The sequence below is a fragment of the Callorhinchus milii genome, unplaced genomic scaffold (assembly GCF_018977255.1).
Source record: "Callorhinchus milii isolate IMCB2004 unplaced genomic scaffold, IMCB_Cmil_1.0 Scaffold1, whole genome shotgun sequence".
NCBI classification, from domain to species: Eukaryota; Metazoa; Chordata; class Chondrichthyes; order Chimaeriformes; family Callorhinchidae; genus Callorhinchus; species Callorhinchus milii.
The window spans coordinates 65,215,815-65,240,232 of NW_024704742.1; the positions used below are offsets into that span (position 1 = coordinate 65,215,815).

The following is a 24,418-nucleotide window of genomic DNA, read 5'->3' on the forward strand; positions in this document are numbered from 1 at the left end:
CTTTGCAAGTGAGAGACCTGAGTTCAACTCCAGGCAGGACGAAACCTTGGGCAAGTTTCCTTACTCCACATGCCTAATAATAATCCCTCCAAAACCCAAAACAATAATAAATTGGTCATTTTCAATCTACGACTGTTTGTGGGACATTGCTGTGCGCAATTGACTGCCGCGTTTGCCCACAAATATACAGTCAATTCACTTTACAGTGTACTCTGTGAAGCGCTTTGGGACGTCCTCCCGACGTGAAAAGCGCTATATCAAATGCAAGGATTATTATTATTATTATTATTAAGGACACTTGCCCAAGGTTTCGACCTGTCTGGAATTGAACTCAGGTCTCTCGCTTGCAAAGCGAGTGCTCTAACCACTGAGCTATGAGGGAAGTGCTGAAAGATCTTTTAATAGTTAACAAGCATAAAATAAAATAGACACTTGGCCAAAGCACCAGAGTTCTGCTGCTTTTTGTGGAATTGCCATATCAAGAGAGGAGAAAATTGGAACAAAAAATGGCAATATTCTTCATTAATCTATAATGTCTAAAAATCATGAACAGTGGAACATTTCTTAATGAAGAGAGTTAAATAGCAGAACTTAGAATTTTTATACTGCTACTAGTAGTATGAAATAATTAGATCAGATAATATTACAAATATTATTTTGATATTGGGATTTGGAGGGAGAGCAGTGACCTGGACGTTAAAGCACATTTGGAGGCAAATCCCTGGAGTGAGATTCCAAAAAGATTTTACAGTATTTTAAGTTAAAATTGGAAAACAGAAACAAAATGGATTCTTTTAAACCTAGAATCATAGAATCTTATAGCACAGAAGAAGGCCATTTGGCCCATTGTGTCTGTGCCAGTTCTTTGAAAAAGCTATCCAACTCCTTGCTCCTACCCCATAGCCCTACACATTTTGCAAATTCTGTTGTTTCAATAAGGATTGTTGCACAATTTTTAATAATAATCCTTGCATTTGATTTAGTCCCTTATCATGTCTTCGAGTCGTCTCAAAGCTCTTTACAGAATATACTGTAAAGTGAATTGACTGTATATTTTGTGGGCGAAATGTGGCAGCCAATTGCGCACAGCAGTGTCTCACAAACAGTCGTGGAATGAGTGACCAAATTATTAGTATTTTTTTTGAAGGGATCATTATCCCCGTAAAAGCGATATGCCAATCGACTAACAACCGGGTTCCTACTTACTGCTAAGTAAATAAAGGCGTGTGGAGTAAGGAGACTTGCTCAACATTTCACCCTGCCTGGGAATTAAACCCAGGTTCTCTCGCTTGCGAGACGAATGCTCTAACCACTAAGCTACAGGACTCCATGATGAAGATATACAGAAGAAATGGACTGATCTTTGTGTAATTTCTGGGATATTGCTATTCTTGATTCTAGTATATAGTGGTTGTTCTGCATTTTAGTTTATCACGAATGCATGAGGTTGATTCTTGTAAAGATTATACACTGAAATTTTGTTGAGGGATAAGGGCTTTGCAAGAAAATGATTCAATGAATGTCTTGATGTGAACATTTATTCAATGATTACTGTGCTCACATTACTTCTGTTGACTGTAGGGGCCCGTATTGGATGACACAGTTCTCACTGAATTAAAGTAACCAACCCAAGTTCTGATCAGGTGAGGCTCAGGAGAAAATTAATTGATCCAGACGTAAAGGAGGAAGAACGTGGTGAAATGGAGAAATTTACAGCGCAGAAAGAGGACAGTCAGCCTATCAAATCTGCACCAGCTCTCAGAGCAAACAATGTGAAAAAGAGTAAACAGAAATAATTGCCTATAACTTGGCAGACCATGAGATCACAGTCAGGGTGGTTAGTTTGCTTTGGGGAAAATTCCATGTCAACTTAATCGGGTTTGTACATCATGAAAGCAGTAAGTAGTGGTGGATCTGTTGATTTGGAGAAGTTGAAGTGGTGACTTCAATAAATGCCTTCCATCCCATTCAATGTCATCTGTCAGAACCTCACTGATCCAAACTGTTTTCAGAATTGTGCTAATAGTTCTCACCGCTAACTGCATTTGCAACAAAAGCACAAATCTGAATAGAGACAAATATTCTGACTGGGTTTATTCAAAGGAACCAGGACCTTCTGAACCTCATGATTGAACCACCTGCTTTCAAACACTCAGCACTGTTCCTAGACCAGCACAGAGACACAGCCACCGGCAGCCCAGCAACAGGAACACTCATTGAACATGGACAATGTAACCTCTCCACTGGTGGAAGATGAATTGAAGAGGTTCAGGAGAGATTGCAGGCCTAAAAGGAAGGCTGTTGGCTCTCTGCAAGGAATCTTCCCAATGATCCTAAGTGTTGTTCATTTTTCCTTTATGAAATTAACCTCTATCTACACTGGGTGACTATCATGTCGCAAGAACTGTTAAGCTAGCAGAAATATTCAGAAAAGACCATTTGGCTCATCAAATCCACTTCCTCCAATCCAAAATCTACACTATAATGAACACAAAATATACAATCAATTCACTTTACAGTATATCCTGTGAAGTGCTTTGAGACGTCTCAAAGACAGGATAAGGCGCTAGATCAAATGCAAGGATCATTATTATTATTTTTATCATTCTACCACTACGTAGAGACCTCTGAACCCCAAAATTAATCAAACAAAAAATCAACAGGTTGTTGGGAAGGATAATTGAGACCAGGATACATTTAAGAAGCAGCTTGATGCTGCAATGGAAGCTTAATAGAATGTGCATACTAGAAGAATAAAACCAAATGGGCTAAAGGGAGTTCTTCATCCAAACTTAGAGTAAATAAGGGGAAACTGTTTCTACTGGCGGGTGGGTCGATAACCAGAGGACACAGATTTAAGATAATTGGCAAAAGAACCAGAGGAGAGATGAGGAGAATTTTTTTTACTCAGCCAGTTATGATCTGCCTGAAAGGGTGGTGGAAGCAGATTCACTAATGACTTTCAAAGGGGAATTGGATATATACTTAAAAAGAAAAAAAATTGCGGAGAAGTGGGACTAATTGGATAGCTCTTTCAAAGAGCAGGCACAGGCACGATGGACCGAATGGCCTCCTGTGCTGTAGGATTCTATGATTCTAAGTTCTCTTGTGATATTATGAACTTCTTTTAACACATGCTCAAATAGTTTCAAGATATAACCTAGGATGCAATTAGTTTTGTTAACAGCAGCTTCACATTGACTGGAAACCTTCAGTGAACGATCAATAATTACACGCTAGTTCTTTTCCACTCCATCTCTGCTAATGAATTAAAAACAAACAGAACCCCTGCAGTTCCAAATAACTTCAGTCAGCAGTAAGCAACATGATTCTATGCTCGTAAGGTAGAAATCTTTAGTCCCACTGGAGCACTTAACATGAGTGTTTGAAGCACTTGGTTCTCCTCTGAAGTAAGAAATTGCACTGTTCAAGAATATTTAGCTTCTGTTAACTAGGACAAGAGTGGAATTAATCAGGAATCAAAACCATTCAGGATTTGAAATTCTAAAGATGCAATATAATAATTTGGAATAAAATCAATCTCTTGCACCATGCATTAACTGATCATTTGAATTCTCTTAACTACTGCAATGCAGAAACACCAACTTTGATCTCTAAACAGTCACACTCAAAGCAACTGTAATGAGCTCAAAGGCGAGTTGATATGAGCGTTATCAAATCAAGTACAATAAAGCCAGATTAACATTTTAATCGCTGAAGGGAGATTTGATCCAGAAGTAAAATTATTTTCAAAAGGAGCCACACATGAAGGTGATAACTTTGATCCCAGGTGAGGAAGAACTAGCACAGACCAACACTTCCCACTAAATCACACCTCCCGCTCACCAATCACTTCTTAGAATCATAGAAAATTTACAGAAGAAAGTCATTTAGTTGCTGTCCAACAAGCTGGACCAGGATAAGAGGCGAAAACAACCAGAAAAAGAACAAATTTGGGATGGAATGTGGGGGAGGCCACAACATGATGATGCAAAGCATCCCATTGCGTTCTGAGACATGTGATTTTTTACAATAATTGAATCAAGCTCTGTATTGGCGTTGTTATTAATAGGATTGGACTCTAACTTTATCACCTTGTACCTCAGAACCTCAGCAGCTGCTTACAGCCCCAGCATGAGTTGTTGTTCTAATCCTGTGGAATGCTGACAATGTCCAATGACCTCTTTTTCTTTCTCAGGCAAAATTAATACCAACAGTTTGAGAAATGAGACCATTGTCTTAACATTTAAGATTGTGCAGAAATCTGTAAACTCCTTTTCGAGCGATACCATCAAAATTCCTTTTCTAATAGAAACATTAGCAAAATTCAAATGTTGGTGAAGACTTACCTTCGCTGATGGCAATGTACGTGCTTTAAACTCTCTGGCTCTCACCATAGCCTCTTCATCCTTTATAACTTCTGCCAAAGCATTCTGTCATAAAAACATAAGAACATAAGAATTGCTAGACAAAAAAAGACCAAGGTCCATCCAGTTCAACTTCTACCAACTTGGCAGACACATGTATATGTCATGTCCCAAACTATATACTGTATCCCAATATATTATTTCCTAAAATAAATCAATTTAATTCGCTTATGAAACAATCAACACATTCTACTTCCACCATCTTCCTCGGAGCCTGCTCCTTACATTTACTACTCTTTCATTGAAATAGGGTTACCACAGATTTCTTTTTTATTTAACCTTTCAATCGCCATGGCCATGTCCTCTGATTCTACTGTTCGGGACAAGATAAAACAGCTGTACAGGGTACAATAAATAAATAAAAGTAACTATGGAAACTAAAACACTTGAGAAATACTGATGGAAAGATTTATATTTGAATGTGCAAGTGTGTGACTGTAATTCATTTGTGTACAAGTTAGAAAGAAATTTTAACGGAGCACTCCCCTTGTCCTTCATTTTATTGTGAAACTTTTGCTTGAACATGCAATTTAGCATTTGAACATCAAATAAATGCATTTACAAAGAGGCTATTCATGGGTAAGATGTGTATTATTAGATTTACTAGGTTAATCATTGTTCAAAATAAAAGTTTAAAATCTTGTTATATTACCTGTCCCAACTGTACATGTCATGAAAATAATGAGTACTCTCAGATGCTACACTGCATGAAGGACACTGTATAAATGCAAGTTGTTGTTGAAATCAATGACCACTGAGCTGTGAAATGGAGAAGCCCCAAGTCTTCATCTCAGCTTCAATCATTGAAAACCCATTGCTCTCACCTCCAAATAGAAGGAGATAGCCATGATAATGAAAAGAGGAGGTAAATAATATGTACTAAATCTAATGTTAAAGTTGGAAAAAGACAGATTAAGAACACTACGTATAATGTGATACAGCACATTTCACGTCTCAAAGCGATTCACAGGATATGCTATAAAGCGTAGTGACTGTGTATTTTGTGGGTGAAACTCAGCAGCCAATGCCACTGCGCACATAAATGACCCATAAAGAGTCACAAATTAAATGACTTTTTTTTATTTTGGGGATTGTTGGCCAGGACACCAGGAGAAATTCCCTTCTCCCTTTCAAATAATGCCATGGGATCTTTAACATCCACCTGAACAGGCAGACGGGACCTTGGTTTCACAACTCATCAAAAGGATGGCACCTCCAACAATGCAACTCATCCATCAGAGTGTCAGCAAAGAGAATATGAGTTCCAAGTCCCAATGTGGGGCTTGAACCCATAAAATTCTGAAACAGAGGCAAGAGTGTTACTAATTGAGCCAGGCTGATACACAGGGTTTTAATTCACTTATTTTTAAGGCTTAATTCACATACTAAATCATCTTGTACCTGTTTGCGGTCGGAATTACGGTATTCAGCACACTTGAACTGATTAACATTTGCCTCTATGAGTTGTAGCTAAGGGAAAAGAAGGTACATTTAGAATCTGTTACCATATGCCAACCTAGTGACAGCCTTTGTCCATTTCTATCCCCTTCAGATACCATTCCAATTGTTTCAATCAGACCTCAACTGCTTAAAGGTAATACCACAAAAACAAATGCAAGCAGGTAAGAGCTTATTAGAAGAGAGTTATTGTAGATTCTACAATCAGCTTCCTCATGGTGCTGAACAGTTTGTGCACGTTATCAAACATCATGGGGTGAAATTGCTGCCCTGCTCATATCTTAGTATGACCTCACCCCTGACCTTATCAACAACAACAAAATTACATTTGTAGAGCGCCTTTCACGTCGGGAGGACGTCCCAAGGCGCTGGACAGTAGTGTTTCGGGCACAAGCTGGGGTCGGGATCAGGGAGGGTGGAGGGCAGGCAGAGAAGGAAGGTGACCAAAAGCACGGTTGAAGAGGAGGGTCTTGAGATGGGTCTTGAAGGAGGCAAGGGAGGGTTGAGGCTGAGGGACTGTGTGATGGAGTTCCAGAGGGTGGGGGCAGAGTGGCTGACGGCCCTATCAGAATGGATGCTTTACTTTATTGGACTTGGTGGCCCGCAAGTTGGGGCAATGCATTGCTCCTTAGTGGGAAAACAGCTTCCCTACAATATTTTGAGTTCAGCTGGTGTTCCCAATAACCAGCCACTAATACGGGCTCAAAAGTCCAATGGTACCCGTGGCCAGCTTTAGGCCCAACCAGTGTGATGCAGTTGGAGGGCAGAGGCCTTTAATTATCGACAAGATAGAATTTTCAACAATATGTTAGTTAATATACTACAGCGCACAAATGCTACAACTTTATTTATAATATTTTGTTTTGCCCTTTCACATTGTAGAATGTGCATAAAATGCCACAATCGGGTGTTTCTCTTTTCTGGCCCCAGTTGAAAGGTATGCAGAGCAGGCTGTGCAGTATACGTCTACTTCCAGCTTCACACTGCCAAAAGGGAGGAGTGTTTTTTCTCTGAGCTGTGTAAATACAATAACTTACTTTACTACAAAGCCTCATTTGCTTTTTACTATGAAGAGCCAATCAGTATCATATATTAAGTGTTACAATAGAGGGTTTATTGTGATTGATTATCTCTGTCCTTGTCTATCAATGTTTTTAGTCCAGTATATTTAGTGTTGCACTCTCATGTGGAACTGATTGCATTTCTTTGAAAATCCTGTATCATTGGGAGGACTGAATATATTTAAATAAGCTTCTCATGTTCAAAGGAATCTCATGTGGAACATGGTTTTATTGAGCTACTGGATAAAGAGAAGAACCTCCAGATGTCATTTGCTGAATATTATACTTGCAAATTCTCCATCCAAGCCCTACCAACAGGGAAATTGGACATTAAGGAAAATCTTTGTCCACTTTTCCATCAGTTTTAACTATTTAATTTTAAGATAGTATTTTGAGAAGCAGCATTGAACCATTGTGCTCTGTGATCAGCAATACTGAAGGCCGCTCTACAACAGATAATAACATTGATATTAGACATTGCTTGCTCTTGTCGGTTGATGTGATAAGAATCACATTAGACGTCACATTTTCCACACATTAATTTGGTTGGAAACTGCTTTTTGGAGCATATGAAAGTACCAATTCAAACTTCTAATCATGGCCATATCCATCAGATTTAGACACAGTGGGATTTTGTAAATTGACAATATGCTATCCAACATCAGTAACATTTAGGAATTTTTGAAGGTAGGTTTTTAATTCTGCAGTTTACGAAAGTATTTATATTTCCACAAGCTGTCATGTTGACATAGAAAGACAATTTGTGTTCAAAAATTAAATAGAATTAAAAAAAATCTATATATTTTGTTGATTCAATTTCTTACCATCATTGCCAAGATCACCAATTTGGTTTAGATCTTCGAAAAGCTGGGGACGTGGATTCAGCAAGTAGCACAGAATTTATTTAAGTTTAAAGACCAGAGCTTACAAACTTATTGAACAGATAAAAAATACACAAGAAGTTACACTTGTAATCGCTCTGAGACACTACCCTGCGAGGAGGGCGCTATATAAGTGCAAATTGTTGTATAGGGCTATTTATATCGGAAAGACGTCCCAGGGTGCTTGACAGTCAGGGTTTTTTGGACCTGAGTTAGGGTTCCCAGGGTGCTTGACAGTCAGGGTTTTTTGGACCTGAGTTAGGGTTCCCAGGGTGCTTGACAGTCAGGGTTTTTTGGACCTGAGTTAGGATTAGGAGAGTTGGAGGGTGGCGGGTGTGGGCTGAGAGGGTAGCCAAAGACATGATCAACGAGGAAGGTCTTTAGACAGAACTTGAAGGAAGTAAAAGAGGGGGTGATGAGGAGGGATTGCGGGATAGAGTTCCAGTGTGTGGGGGCAGAGATGATGATGATGATGATGATCATAATAATAATAATAATAATAATATGCTTCCAACAAGCCAAATACATGCAAATCAAAAGGCTTTAAATTTCAAATTTCTAGGCTTTAGAAATAGGTGCATACAATACAAAAGTCAGGAAGTTATGATGAACCTTTATAAAACACTGCTTAGGCCTCAGCTAGAATACTGTGTTCAGTTCTGAGCCCCACACTTTAGGAAGGATGTTAAGGCATTGGAGAGGGTGCAAAGGAGATTTACCAGGAATGAGGGACTTCAGTTGTGAGGAGAGGCTAAAGAAGCTAGGGTTATTCTCTTTGGAGCAGAGAAGGTTAAGAGAAGACTTAACAGAAGTTTTCAAAATTATGAGGGGATTCGATAGGGTGAACAAGGAGAAACTATTTCCACTGGCGAGTGTGTCGGTAACCCAGGGACACCGATTTAAAATAGTTATTAAAAGAAAGAGTGAAGAGAAATGTTTTCACCCAGCGAGTTCTTCAGATCTGGAATGCATTGAAAGGGTGGCGGAAGCCGATTCGATAACAGCTTTTAAGAGAGAAGTAGATAATTATATGGGGAGGACAAGTTTGCAGTGCTATGGGTAGGGGGGAGTGGGATTGATTTGGATAGCTCTTTTCAAAGAGCTGGCACACACACGATGGGCCGAATGGCCTCCTTCTGTGCTGTACAATTCTGTGACTCTATGAATGTTGAGCGAGTTTGTTTCCAGAAAGAAAGACACAAATCATTTGAACCATAAATATATAATTTATATTGCTGGGTGCATCCTTTAAAATCTATAATCAGCTCTTATCGTTTTAACTGAAATTACTTCCTCTTCATATCATCAAAAAGGTTTTCTGTCTCCACTTATGGTTCAGAAAAAGTCTGTAAGAATTCTAACCTCTGCCTTCTGCCGATTTTTCTTTCTAATTTCCTGTAACAGCTGCATCTCTTTGGGAGGTTCATATGTGCTTCGAGGTACCTGCAGGAAATAGAATGATGCATAATCAGTATCTGAAATCTCGGTAAAGTCAAAAAATAAATTTACTAGCCCAATGTCTTCAGGTTTGTTTTATAATAATAATAAACACTTTGCATTTGGTAAAGTGTTTTATCATATCATCAAGACATCTCAAAGCACTTTACAGAATTTTACTGTAAAGTGTAGTGACCTGTGTATTTGTAGCTGAACACAGAAGCCAATTTGCGTACAACAAATTCCCATAAACATGTCAAACAAACAGCTATGAAGTGAATGATCAATTTTATTTGAGGAATTGTTGGCCAGGATACCAGGAGAAACTCCCTTCTCTTTTCAAATAGTGCCATGGGATCTTTAGAGTCCACCTTAACAGGCAGATGGGGCCTCGGTTTAATGTTTCACCCAAGAGATGGCACCTTCAACAATGCAGCAAACCTCCAGCACTGCATTGGAGCGATAGCCAAGCCTGAGAGTTTAAAGTCCCAATTTGAACCCACGACCTTCTGGCTTAGAGGAAAAAGTGTTACCAACTGAGCCAGGTTGACACACATATAGCGACTGGGGCAGACTTCCCAAATACTGCATGGGAAACATGATTTCTGCCTTGCTGTGGTGCCAGACAGGGGGAGGGGAGAGAGGTTGTTTGTGGGAGGGACAGAGGACACCGCTGAATAGTGGAGAAGTGGGAAAGGGGGAATATTATTAAGCTTTCTAAGCATTGGTATAAATGTTTCCTGAACCTTTGGGTCTTCCACATAAAAATAAATAGCTCAGAGAGTTTAACAGATTGAGATGAATTNAAAAATGAAGTGAATGTGTTATGTAGGCAAATGCAGCAGCCAATTTGCACGAGCAAACTCCCACAAATAATAATGAGATGCGATACTGAGCGTGAAATCCATTTTAGGCTGTTTTGTGTGGACAGGGGAGATTGACAGCCTTTTCCAGGCTTACAGTTTTGTAACTGTAGGTAAAGTGAATTGTGAATTACTAACAGATGATTCTAATTGCTCTTAACTAATACACTCCATCTGACGGAGTTTAACAGATATTCTCGTTATATTAATAAAGTGATAATTTGTATACTTGATATGCACTTCTATTCGTGATTGTATATAATTTTCTTATCTCATTTCTGGGAATCTCAATGAGTATGGACATTGATCACTTTGCACTGATCTTTTGAATTGTAAATATTTCTGCTCAGGGTGTCAGATATTACTCTAAAACCAAATGGTGACTTTAGTCCTTCCACATGTAGGTGGATGACATCCAACTCTATCTCTGTGCCTCCACCCTCAACTCCAGGACCATTGCTGTCCTGACAGAATGTTTGTCATGCCAAGTCCTGGATAAGAACTAACTTTCTTCAACAAGACCGAGGCCCTCCTGATTGGCGCCTGTCAGCACCTCCACACCTCAGGCACTGATAGAATCACCATTCAAGGATGCACACTCCATCCTTTTCACTGAGACAGTCCGAACCTTGGCAACTTGTTTGACCCTCAACTATCCTTTCTACCCCACGTCTGTGCCATGACCCGCTCTGCCTTCCCCCACCTCTGCAACATCGCCCGGTTTTGCCACTGGCTCACACCGCAGGCCGTTGAAACCCTCATACATGCATTCATAACATCCAAGCATGACTATGCAAACTCCTTGCTTGTCAGCCTATCCAACTCTTCCCCTCAATAGGTTGCAGATCATCCAGAACTCTGCAGCCCATGTCCTCTCCGGCACCAGGCTCCATTACCCTATCACCCCATCTTTGCCCAATTCCACTGGCTTCCCATCACACAGAGAATACAGTTCAAGATCCTGGTCCTCACCTTCAAAGCCTCCATGGCCTTGCTCCCCCCTACCTTGCTCCTCTCCTAACCCTCTACCAGCCTCCCCCCTCCCTCCTCTCAGCAGGCTCTGGCCTGCTTCACGTCCCCCTCCTCGCCAACCCCACCATTGGCGGGCGGACCTTCAGCCACTCTGCCCCCACCGTCTGGAACTCCATCCCGCCAGTCTCTCTGCCTCGCCCCCTCCCTTGCCTCCTTCAAGACGCATCTCAAGACCCTTCTCTTCGACCATGCCTTCAATCACCTTCCTTGCTTCTCTGCCCTCCACCTTCCCCGATCCTGACCCCCAGCTCGGGTCCAAAACACTGATTGTCCAGCACCTTGGGATGTCCTCCAGAAGTGAAAGGCACTATACAAATGTAATTTTGTTGTTGTTGTTGATGTTATTTAATTGCAGTTTTAAAATTTCTATTGTAGTAAACCACCATCCAAATACATTATAAATGACTGTTCAAACATGCTGCTATTATAATAATGTATTATGTTTGTAGAATGTAAAATGTGATTGAGTGAAACAAGCCATCATCCACCTGATCAGAGAGATTTACCATCTATATCTCAGACTATTTTTTGCTTCATGTTGGATTGACACGTGAAGGTGCAAATTGCAGCCTGCGTTGCACAGAATTAATTAACGTTACTGTTAAATAATGCATCGCTGAAAATTCTGTTGATAACTAGACATCGACTGGTTTGCGGTGTGATAACTCCTGTGCCCTAAATCAATGGTTGAACCAAGCTTACGGAGAGTACTATTTGGTTATAAATTAGTGGGATACCAACTTAATTCTGTTCTATTTTTACTTGAATTAAACCAGTAAATTAATGTACTCCACCTATAAGTTAGGAAATTCTAGGCGAAGCAATTTCTGAATGTATCCTCCTGGATTCAAGGAGAAATATTATGGTAAAAAACATGCAGTTTACAGTTCTAGAATGGCTCCATTCTGATTAATTAGGATGGGCGCTATGTCCTAATACGGGACTCAATTTGCCCCTACCTAACCATGGAAAAATACAGCACTGATCAGATATTACTGGTGCTATGATTCTCTATTAATATATTAGCTTGTTCAATGATCTTAAAGTAAGGTCCAGAGGTTCCCTTATCCTACTTGGCCCATCACTGGCGAATGGGGCTGTAATCTTGCAGCTGATGATCAAAAACAAAAACTTAGCAAGGGAGCAACTGTAAACTCATGTTCATTATCGTGGATTCCCCCAGGATAAGTTAATGGTTGAATCTGCAGAGCTGAATGTCACTCTAATGTACTTGCCATGGTTCCATGTATTGTAGTTACTTTATAGTCAGTCTGCAGGGCATGAAAATTGACAATCGCCAACTTAGCTCACAGAATGAGAAGCGAATAAATAATTTAAAAACGACTTAGTTAATTTACAACACTGCTCATCTCGAATCCAATTGAGGTTGATTTTATAAAATATGCATGCTTCCCGTTTTACCCTTTAAGCTTTCTCATTGATATCCCACATCAGCACATTTCTGGCCTCTGGTTGGAAATTGAGATTTTCTGAACAGCTGCGGCTAATGTTGCACCACGATATCCCAACTGTACCAGATGTGGGAATTTTCTCGCTTGTGCCTCCAGTTTCTACAATGAAGTGTCTTTCGGAGACACTGATTTGATTCCTTCAGCCAAGCCAGCTTGTGCCATTGTATGGCTCAGTTCGGTTCAGAACACTTTTTCTTACTCATGCCCAGATGCCAATTTCTATCTTTCAGCTCTACTCCTTCTCTCAGTGAGCAATCCTCTTCAAGGATGAGATAGCTCGGGGACAGAACAAATACATTCTGACAAAAGGGAAAAGTAGGGCATCCAAACCTCCCTGGTTGACAAAGGTAACTGTGTCTAGAATGAAGCAGAAAAAGGAGGTGTATGACAAATGTCAAACCTAAGATTCAGAAGACAACCAAATAGAGTATAGGAAATACAGTAGAGAAGAGAGCTGAAAAAGGAAATAAGAGGGGCAAAAAGATTATACGAAAAAAGGTTAGCGGGTAATATTAAAGGGAATCCTAATTTTTTTTACAAACATATCAAGAAAAAAAGGTTACTCAAAGGTAGGGTGGGGTCAATTAAGGATCAAGGCGGAAATCTTATTGTGGAGGTAGAGGGCATGGCTGATGTACTGAATGAGTACTTTGCATCTGTCTTCACAAAAGAAGTGGATGCACCAAATGCCGCAGTATCAGAGGAGAGGGTAGAGGAAATGGATAGGATAAGTATAAACAAAGAGGAAGTACTGAAAAGGTTGACTGGGCTCAAGGTAGATAAGTCATCCGGTCCAGACGGGATGCAGCCAAGGGTACTATGGGAGGCAAGGGTACAGATAACGGAGGCTTTGGCTACAATTTTTCAATCTTCGTTGGACCCAGGGGTGGAGCCAGAGGACTGGAGAGTGGCCAATGTTACTCCCCTGTACAAAAAGGGGCAGAAGGACAAACCTGGGAACGACAGGCCAGTCAGCCTAACATCACTAGTGGGGAAACTCCTGGAGACTATAATCCGGGACAGAATAAATCTTCACTTAGAAGAATGTGGGTTAATTAGGGACAGCCAGGTCAGATTGGTTAAAGGCTAATCTTGTCTAACAATTCTAATAGAAATTTTCGATGAGGTAAAGGAGAGGGCGGATAAAGGTAGAGCAGTAGATGTAGTTTATATGGACTTTCAAAAGGCATTTGACAAAGTGCCACATGAAAGACTTGTAAGAAAAATAGAAGCCCATGGTATAAAAGGGACAGTGGCAGCATGGACCCAGAACTGACTGGGAGACAGAAAGCAGAGAGTTGTGGTGAACGGCTGCTTTTCTGACTGGAGGGAAGTGTACAGTGGTATCCCCCAGGGATCGGTATTAGGACCACTGCTCTTCTTAATATATATAAATGATCTGGACTTGGGTATAGCAAGTACCATTTCCAAGGTTGCGGACGACACAAAGTTAGGTAGGGTGGTAAACAGTGAGAAGGATAGCAGCCAACTGCAGGAAGACATAGACAGAATGGTAAAATGGGCAGACACATGGCAGATGAATTTCAATGTGGAGAAATGCGCGATAATGCATTTTGGTAGAAAGAATGAGGGGAGGCAATACAGGCTGGTAATACAATCTTAAGGGGGGGTGAAGGAACAGAGAGACCTGGGGGTTCAGGTAAAGGAATCCTTGAAGGTGGAGGACAGGTAGATAAAGCTGTAAAAAGGGCAGATGGGATACTAGGCTTTATAAATAGGGCCATAGAGTACAAGAGTCAGGAGGTTATGATTAACCTATATAAAACACTGGTTAGGCCTCAGTTAGAATACTGCGCCCAGTTCTGGGCACTACACGATAGGAAGGATGTTAAGGAATTGGAGAGAGATTTACAAGGATGGTACCAGGAATGAGGGACCTTGATTCTGAGGAAAGGCTAGTGAGGCTGGGATTATTCTCATTGGAGCAGAGAAGGTTACGAGGAGATCTAATAGAGGTTTTCAAAATCATGAGGGGATTTGATAGGTTAGAAAAGGAAGAAATGTTTCCACTGGTGGGTGTGTCGGTGACTCGAGGTCACAGATTCAAAATAGTCTCTAAAAGAAGCAGAGGGGAGGTGAGAAGAATTTTTTTCACGCAGCGACTTGTTCGAATCTGGAGTGCATTGCCTGAAAGGGTGCTCAAGGCCGATTCGATAACAACTTTTAAAAACGCGGTGGATGAGTATTTGAGGAGAATGGGTTTGCAGAGTTATGGGGAAAGGGCTGGGGAGTAAGATTGACATTGCATTGCTCTTTTCAAAGAGCCGGCACAGACTTGATGGGCAGAATGGCCTCTTTTTGTGCTGTACGATTCTATAATTCTGTGATTCTATGAATCTGTTTTTTTTGGAGGGATGCCTAAGCTGTGCACTGTACACATTTACTGCACTAAGGGTGCAATCTTCTCCCCTTTTCCAGTTCTTTCACATCTTTTTGTAAGTACAATGACCAAAGCAATTTTCAACAGTGCTTTATAATTAACATTTAACCATTTGGACTTGTGAATCTTGGCATTCAGCCAAACTAAATATTTGTCTGGCCTTCTGGGATATACTGTAATGATTCACTAGATTCATACCTAGGAATGAAGGAATTTACGCTGGGTAGATTTGAATTACATTCCTTTGAGCTAACACAAATTATAACAACTTGCATTTATATAGTGCCCTTACATGGGATAGTGTCTTGGAGCATTTAAGGGATGATCTGATTGAAGTGTTTAAAATAATACACAACAATTTACAGTTATATTACGCCTTTCATGTCAGGAGGACGTCTCAAAGTGTTTCACAATGCTGGCTGGGCAACCAAACTGGGGGTGGGAACAGGGAGTGTGGGGGAAAGGTAGCCAAAAGTGCAGTCAAAGAGGTATGTTTTCAGATGTGTCTTGAACACGGGAGGGAGGGAATGCCTTGGAGGAACTGTGGTTTGGAACTCCAGAGGAGCGGGGCAGAATGGCTGAAACCCTCCTGGCTAATGGTGGAGTGGATAAGAGGGGACATGAAGCAGACTGGTGTTCGCTGAGTGAAGGGAACTGGCGGGACATTGTGGTTGAGGAGATCACAGAGATAGGGTCGGATGAGACTATTGAGGGATTTGAACATGTAAATTTGAATGTGTAACATGAGCTGACAAGTGTAAGACTCTTTCCTCTGGTAGTGTCTTGGCAAGGGAAGCCATCTTCACATTAGAGCTAAGGCAATTAGGAGAGAAATCAGAAAACATTTCTTCCCACAAAGGTTGTGAGAATGTGGAAAGAACTATTCCAAAATGTTGTAAAAGCAACAGTATCAATTGGGAGGTTCAGAAGGGAGCTAGATATTTGAAAAGTAAGAGTATTAAGAGGTTTGGAGAAAAAAGCAGAGAAATGGCAATAAAAGATCTTCCGTGATTTAATAAACTGTCATAAAAACAACAACTTACTCAAACATTCAACTAGGTCATAACAGGCCTGAATATCCTCCCCCTGTTCCGAGGTTCCTAATGTACAATTTGTCTTGACAACTGCTCAATGATCACACAGAAATCTTTTTCAGTTCCATTTTACAAACTTTACGCTGTGTAATCATTGCCCATTTTTAGCATCATTATTGGTGGTGGTATAAGTAAGCAAATGCCCACATGTGGTGAAAATCTTTGATTTGAATTAAATTGCAAATAAAACCCAAACCAGTGAGCAGAAAGTTGCTCAAGCATTCATATGGGTGTCTGCCCCTGAAATAATATTGAGGCTGGGATCTGAGCCTAACTAATTAAAATAAGTATTGGAAAATAGGCCACTTTAGAACCAATTCACTGCAACTACAGTATAACGTTGCATTTCTTAATATTAAATGCCATGTGTGGCTCCCTGGCCAGTAGCTGAGCTTACATTTAAAAAAATCTCTCTTCTTACACCTCAGATCCCCACTTGGTTTGGTGTAATCAGCAACTTTAGAATTCCAATCTGCATAAAATCTGCTTCATTCAGATCAAAAAAAGTTTTTTTTAAGGTAAAAGTAGAATGATTCTAATAATAATAATAATAATAATAATCCTTGCATTTGATATAGCGCTTTTCACGTCAGGAGGACGTCCCAAAGGGCTTCACAGAACACACTGTAAAGTGAATTGACTGTATATTTGTGGGCGAATGCGGCAGCCAATTGCGCACAGCAATGTCCCACAAACAGTCGTAGATTGAAAATGACCAATTTATTTTTGGTTTAGGTTTTGGAGGGATTATTATTAGGCTCTGTGTGGAGTAAGGAAACTTGCCCAAGGTTTCGCCCTGCCTGGAATTGAACTCAGGTCTCTCGCTGCTCTTCAGTCAGCCTAAGATTACAAGAAAAAAAATGGCTCACTCCTTGTGATTTTTAGCTGGTTTGCAAGATGACAAGGTGATTTGCAAATCTTCAGGAAACCATCTTCAAGAAATGCTACACTTGAACCAGCTGCAACTTTAAATTAAGACTCTTTTGCTTTCCTTGTTAATTGTACTTTATGGTCTGTGTATTATTTCTGACTGAGTTCATTTAATGTCTTTTCCATGTAAATACATTTATTTGGATTAATCAAAACAAGACTACACCAGGGTGCAATACTTCTATGAAACTGGAAGTGTAGCTGGAGCCAATGCTGAATCTAGTAAATATAAAGGAATGATTGTGGTTCTGAAAAACAATATTACTACAACCAATTGTTAGTAAGGCACATTTCTAAATCACAAGATAAGAGGGACAAGAATCCCTCGTAAGAAGGGAAGTTCATAATAAATAATGGGGCACTTGCTATCCCAACCACTACGACAGGGCTCGTAGAATATATTAATACTAGTTATGATGCTTTGCCACATTGGCCAACGTACCACAGCTTGAGGAATCAATCATATAGGTAAGACAACCGCCATCTGTGTGCTGCAAAGCAATAATCCGATTGAGGGGTTCAATTCAGATGGTGCCATAACTGTGAGCTATTCATCAGGTGAACCCATAGATTAGATTAAATAATAATAATCCTTGAATTTAATATAGGGCTTTTCAAGTCTTCTAGACGTCTCAAAACGCTTCACAGAATATACTGTAAAGTGAATTGACGGCATTTTTGTGGGCGAAACGCAGCAACCAATTATGCACAGCAGTGTCCCACAAACAGTTGTTAATTGAAGTGACCAAATTATTATTGTTTTTTTTCTTGAGGGATTATTATCAGGCGTATTAAAACCTTTAATTCTCTGACAGATATCTCATGCATTTATATTCTTCATTTTCCTTAACAGTAATTACTTCTTTCAATACTGGAGACAAATTCTGAATGACACAGGATCCCACAGGATAGTGGACTATGTAGAACTTTACAGATTTAATTTAATGATTTTTTTCCCTTTCCACATGGTTCATCAGCATTCATTCTCTCCAATGTGGTTTTCTGCTTATTTTCCTTATTAAAGGCAGCAGCTGCCTGTACAACCGATTCTGTCTAATGAGAATACCACTGCATTGAAGTCAAACCACAAGATAATGATTAGTTCAATATCCTATTCATAATAATTGTTGCATCTGATATAGCACCTTAGCAAGTGAAAAAGTGCTTCATTGAATTTTTCTGTAAAGTGTAATGACTCTAATTGTAGGCAAAAGCAGCAGTCAAATTGCGCACCATAAGGTCTCATATTAGCCAAGAAATGAATGACCAATTTTGATTTTAGCCTGGAAGATTGTTGGCTTGAACACCAGGAGAAAATCCCTTCTCTTTTCAAATAGTTCCACAGATACGTCAACCAAACAGGTACTTGGGATCTCAACACCAAATCCAAAGGACAGCATCTCTGACAATGCAGTGCTCCTCAACACTGCACTGAAGCATCAGCCTAACCCAATGGTGGCCAATCTTGGTTGACCAACAACACATGCTTCTTGATTGAATGATTGATTTATACATAAATCCATACTATTTTGTTGTTACTATGATTATTTTGTTGGCCAAACAAAAAGGTTGGCCACCACTGGCCTAGACTATTAGCTCAAAGTCCTGACACAATAATAATAATCCTTGCATTTGATATAGCGCCTTATCATGTCTTCGAGACGTCTCAAGGCGCTTCACAAAATATACTGTGAAGTGAATTGACTGTATATTTTGTGGGCGAATCATGGCAGCCAATTGCACACAGCAGTGTCTCATAAACAGTCGTGGATTAAGTAACCAATTTTTTTTTGCAGGAATTATTATCCCCAGAAAGCGATCCGCCAATCGACTAACAACCAGGTTTCTACTTACTGCTAGATAAACAGAGGCGTGCGAGTAAGAAAACTTTTCAACGTTTCGCCCTTCTGGGAATCGAACCCAGGTCTCTCACTTGCGAGGCAAGTACTCTAACCACTGAGCTACAGGACTCCACAAGAATGGTACCAGCTGGGCTAGGTTGGCACCTGAAATGCAGATGCCATCCAGAGTGTTAATGAGTTAATAAATATATTAACTTTACAATATAGAGCACAATTCCATTCAATGATAATAAAGGGGATTGATTTAAGTGAAAATGATCAGAATTGTAAAATTGAATGAACAGTGGATGCACACTGAAAATATCTGCAATGCTTGATATTTCCTGTGAAAATGCCTCCCGTTATTCTGACATTCTGTATCCGCAGGCTATCACAGCAGCTAGCATATGGTAACAGCATGGAATTTTTCCAACAGCTTTGGGTTTTGATCAGGAAGAGGAGCGTTGAGACTGGCGGATTGTGCATTTACTTTGTTCAGTAGGAGTTGGCCTCCATTCGCACAGGAACAAAGTGATTTCAAATTGCACATTCTGTCATAGCAAAGAATTTATGTTGCACTGATAACACTGTGCCAGAACAGTGAGATTTGTGAGCAGTAGTCTTCAGTGCATCTGTTTCAGGGCTTTCAAGGTCATAGAAAATACAACTAGTTACCCTCCTAAATTGTATTAAGTTGCTACTGTGTGTATGTGTGTGCGTATGTGTGTGTGTATCTGTGTGTGTGGGGGGCGGGTGGGAGGGAGGGGAGGGGCGGGAGCAGTGGTCTCAGAATCCTTGTTTTTAATTTTGCTAATAATTAATTCAAAGCAAATCTTTCAAGAACAAATTAGATAGATTTCTGTTAAGAAATAATATCTCAGGATACAGTATATAGTTTGGGACATGACATGTGCATGCGACTGCCAGGATGGTGGAACTGGGTGGACCTTGGTCTTCTTTTGTCTAGGAATTCTTATGTTCTCAATTCTTGGAGCCACATAAAAATTATAATAATAATCTTTGCATTTGATATAGCACCTTATCACGTGTTCGAGTCATCTCAAAGCCCTTCAAAGAACATACTGTAAATTGAATTGACTATATTTTGTGGGCAAAACACGGGAGCAAATTGCACACAGCAGTGTCCCACAAACAGTCGTGGATTGAGTGACCAAATTATTATTATTTTATTATTTGATAACATAACCAGAATACATCCAACCCATGGATCAGTCAGTTTTTAAAGACTGACTTTATTGACTTTAAAGACTTTAACTTTATTCCTTCCAATTTTTTCTCTTTCTCCATTTCTCAAAACAATGATGGACACTGCAGTACAGTTGGAAAGTACCAGCCACTCTCAAGTAGCTTGCCTAAGTGTTCAACGTCTCTAACAAACTCCTCACTCATCTCCCTAACTCCACTAATTACAAGCTCTGGCTCAAATGACCACAGCAAGCTCCAAATGATTGGATTCAAGGTATTCATCCAATCAATTCACTTTACAGTATATTCACAGTATATTTTATGAAGCGATTCGAGACGTCTCAACTTGATGAGGCACTATAACAATTGCAAGGATTATTATTCTTATTCTTCACCCTCACACCCTAGCACCTCTCTATCTCCACTCTTCTGCTTATCCTCTCCACTCGGCAAACTTGGGCCTGCTTCATGAAATTTGCTGTAAACATTAATTGCTTAATTATTGTCTTATTATGTTATTATATGCTCATGCAGGGAAAGGAAAAGAGGAGAAAAAAAATTAGTGTATTAAAAAGGTAGTAACGTATTTCTCTTTACCTTCCTCTCCTCACTGTAGACTTATGAGAAGCAGTCAGACTCACCTTTGTTTGAAGCTCCAGCATTGGAATCTTCTCAGGCATTGGAATTGCTCGGGGCTTCGGTTTTGTCAGGTTGAACTCCACTGGTATTGTCCGTTTGGGCTCCTTTATTTGAATAGCCACATTGTTAACTATGTTGGCTAAAGAATCAATGAGACTCTGGATCACTGGCTGCCACCTTTAAGAAAGAGAAATATGAATGGCTGTGCAAGCAGTATCACATGATGAACACAAAATCAACAACAACAATTTGTATGTATACAGTGCTTTCACACAATTGACTGGTAGTCTAAGCTGGGGGGAGGGGGAGGTGCTGAGGAGGGGATGGGCTGGTGGCCAAAAGTGCAATCAAAAAGATAGGTCTTATAGGTTTTGAAAACAGCGAGAGAAGGCATGAGTTAAAGACTGATGAAGGTCCAGAGATTGGGAGAAGATTAGCTGTTGGCTGGGGTGAGGGACATGAAGCAGCCGGATGTTTGCTGAGAGTGTGGCTGTGGTAGTCAAGTGACAAAGGTACGGAGGGCTGAGCCATGGAGGAATTTAAAAGTGAGCACAAAGATCTTGAATTTGATCTGCTGGGGTATGGGGAGCCAATGTAGACGAGTAAAGATGGAGGTGATGGGCTTGTGAAGCATGATGCAGGAGAGGGCAATGGCTGCAGAGTTTTGAATGGTCTACAGCTCGGGTAAGGAGAAGTTGGGGAAGGCCGGAGGAAGGGGTAGTGGCGGAGGTAGGCAATATTGTAGGGGTGAGGGAAAGCCGTGCTCATGAGAGCCCAGAAGTAGAGACTGGAGCTGTGATATACACACAAAAGGACTGGTGGCATAAAAAGTCAAAGTCACCTTGTAAACACATCTTTTATGTTGCTCTTGGAATCCAACGTTAAATTGAAATTTGACAACTTTCTATCCTACAATTTCAGGTTATTCTGAAATTGTAGGATAGATATAACCCTTTATTAAAGTTTATACCCTGCTTAAAATGACTAATCAAGCAGCTTTCAAACAGCCTTTATAAGGTGAAATGACAACTGCAAAATAATTTGAGTAATTAGCTGAGAAAGGCATTCCATGTCTCATGTTTTATATTTAAAAAGTTATATTTGCCATTGTCACCAAACAATTTTTTTAAAAAATAACTTTTTGTTTGGTCAGCCGGGTGTCTGATATATGCAGAAACCCATCCCCAGTTTAAGAGTCTCCAAACCATGCTGAGATTCCATGCAACCCGCCTACACATGGAAATCCCAGAGATAAATTGTTGGAATGGAATGTGTACTTTCTCATTGGAGAGACGTATCCGTTTACCTAAATCTGGAAAGTATTAGGTGTTGCATATTGCTTTAATGACTTAATTGGCAATTGGATATTGACAATGAAAAGCAAGTAAGCATAAAAGGATTCTGGAAAATTAACTGGGCAGATTGTGGAAGAGAGTGGAAGTGTAAGGTTTAAATAAAGGAACTAGTGAATCTAAACTACGTTTTGGATTTACAAACATTACATCACAGGATGGCAAGAGCTAAGGCTTGGGGATCCCAAATTAATCCAAATTGGGAAAAATTAGCAATATTTAGAACCCATTTCTAAAACAATACTCGAAGCAACATTGTTTAAAAATGTGATTTCAAGCACAAAATGTACATTCTTCTTTGTTGGGGTACTGATGGAGACTAACCAGCTAAAACCACATAGCTTGCCATTGAGAGCACTTCCCTCACCCCTACATTATTGCCTACCTCCGCCACTACCCCTTCCCGTGGGCTTATTAACAACTTCTTCACATTCCGGCTTAATATTTCAGTTCTCTCCTTGCCGCACTCCCCAATTTCTCCCTACACGAGCTGCGGACCATTCAAAACTTTGCAGTCCTTGCCTTCTCCTGCATCAGGTTTCACTGTTGCCGCTTAAGATGTTGTCCAGCTATTTCAATGTTGGGACCATTAAAGCTAATGTCAATCAACAACAACAAATTACATCTGTATTGCGCGTTTTACGTCAGGAGGACGTCCCAATCCTATCCTCACCAAACGCCCATACATAGAATCACATCTCCAGCAACAGTTACCGGATTGCAATCAGGAGCAGGAACCCTGGCTGGTTTTCTCATCCCTAACCTGGGTGTAGGGGCTAATTCCCATCAGCTAACTCAGAATAGATGGAGGATGAAACGTGGAAGTTTCCTGACTTACATGGATCAACTATTGTACTCACCAGGTGATCCATCACTTAGCTACTGAAAGGACCAACAAATCATAGTTAATGTAGCTTTTTATAAAGGTGACAAGTGGAATGCAATTGGAAGCTGGGAGAGTGTTTTACACTTGTATGTTATTACACGAAAAGATTAGGAGCACAGATCAGTAGTGAAAGAAGCAGGAACAACAACAACAACTTGCATTTATATTGTGACCTTAATAATAATAATAATCCTTGTAATTGATATAGCGCCTTATCACGTCTTCGGAGACGTGTCAAAGTGCTTCACAGAATATACTGTAAAGGGAATTGACTGTATTTTGTGGGCAAAACGCAGCAGCCAATTGCGCACAGCAGTGTCTCACAAGCAATCCTGGATTGAGTGATCAAATTATTATTTTTTTTTTAAGGGATTATTTCCCCCAGAAAAGCGATCCTCCAATCGACGAACAACCGGATTCCTACTTACTGCTTGGTAAACAAAGGAGTGTGGAGTAAAGAAACTTGCCCAACATTTTGCCCTGCCTTCATCATACTGGGAAACAATGCCATTTTATTGGGTTTTAATTGTATTTTTCATGTGTGCTAACTGCATGTTAATGCATTTCTTAAGAATCCCAGCCCAAGCATTACATGGAAAAGAACATCTCAGGCAACTCAAACTTCAAGGACAAACACATCCCTTGTCATACTCAAGTGACTCAGCACTCCAAAAATCAGGACAAAGGGACATAGATAAGCGTACTGACACAGCTGCCAGAAAAATACAAAAGCAGTAACTTACATGACAAGGTTGTGGAAATTTATAGAAGAATTTACATTTTGTGGTTGAAATCACATTTTTAAACAATGTTGCTTAGAGTATTGTTTTCGAAATTAAATATTGCTAATGTTTTCCAATTTGGATTAATTTTAAATGAGCATATTACATAACTAAGCCATCAAATGGTGTGTCATTTCCTCTTGGAACAGTCTTTAATTGATACTCATTTCCCAAAGCGGCTTGGGAGGCGTATTCAATGTTGCGTGCTATGTGGTCACCTCACTGAAAGCTCAGCTTTAACTTTCCTTGTAATTAATGCACAATGGGATTAAATTCACAGCAGAAAATGTGGTTCTGTATATCTGTTCACAGCTGACCTAGCAACTTCCTACAAAGCCTATTTCAACAGTTCCATTCAACCAACAATGGACCTTGTCAGACTTGCTTGAGTTAGGTTAACACGATCAACCATAATAAACACTGGACCATTGTGTCTTGGTCCAACACAGAAGCACAGACATTGCACGCATTTATTAGAATATTTCAGCTACGCAGTGTGTGCATAATTCATGATTCAGTTGATAATCAAATACAAAAAGAAGAAAGTGATGGAAATACAGAGCAGGTCGACAAGTATCTGAGAATGTCAGTCTGGGCACCAGGTTTCATCAGGATTTGTGGATGACAGTGAAGCGGCTACTGCATTTTTGCCAAAA

General features: G+C 40.1%; 1 protein-coding gene across 2 annotated transcripts in view; it reads right to left on the reverse strand.

Annotated features, from left to right (window-relative positions):
* The window catches only part of cfap99 (cilia and flagella associated protein 99), a 65,620-nt gene that overhangs the window by 19,809 nt on the left and 21,393 nt on the right, over positions 1–24,418 (reverse strand). For both annotated transcript variants that reach the window (XM_007905239.2, XM_007905240.2), the window contains exons 6-9: positions 20,745–20,919; positions 9,190–9,270; positions 5,829–5,897; positions 4,350–4,433 (exon numbers count right to left, since the gene is read on the reverse strand). In XM_007905239.2, the coding sequence (XP_007903430.1) occupies positions 4,350–4,433; positions 5,829–5,897; positions 9,190–9,270; positions 20,745–20,919 (409 nt within the window). The remainder of the gene's footprint in view (positions 1–4,349; positions 4,434–5,828; positions 5,898–9,189; positions 9,271–20,744; positions 20,920–24,418) is intronic.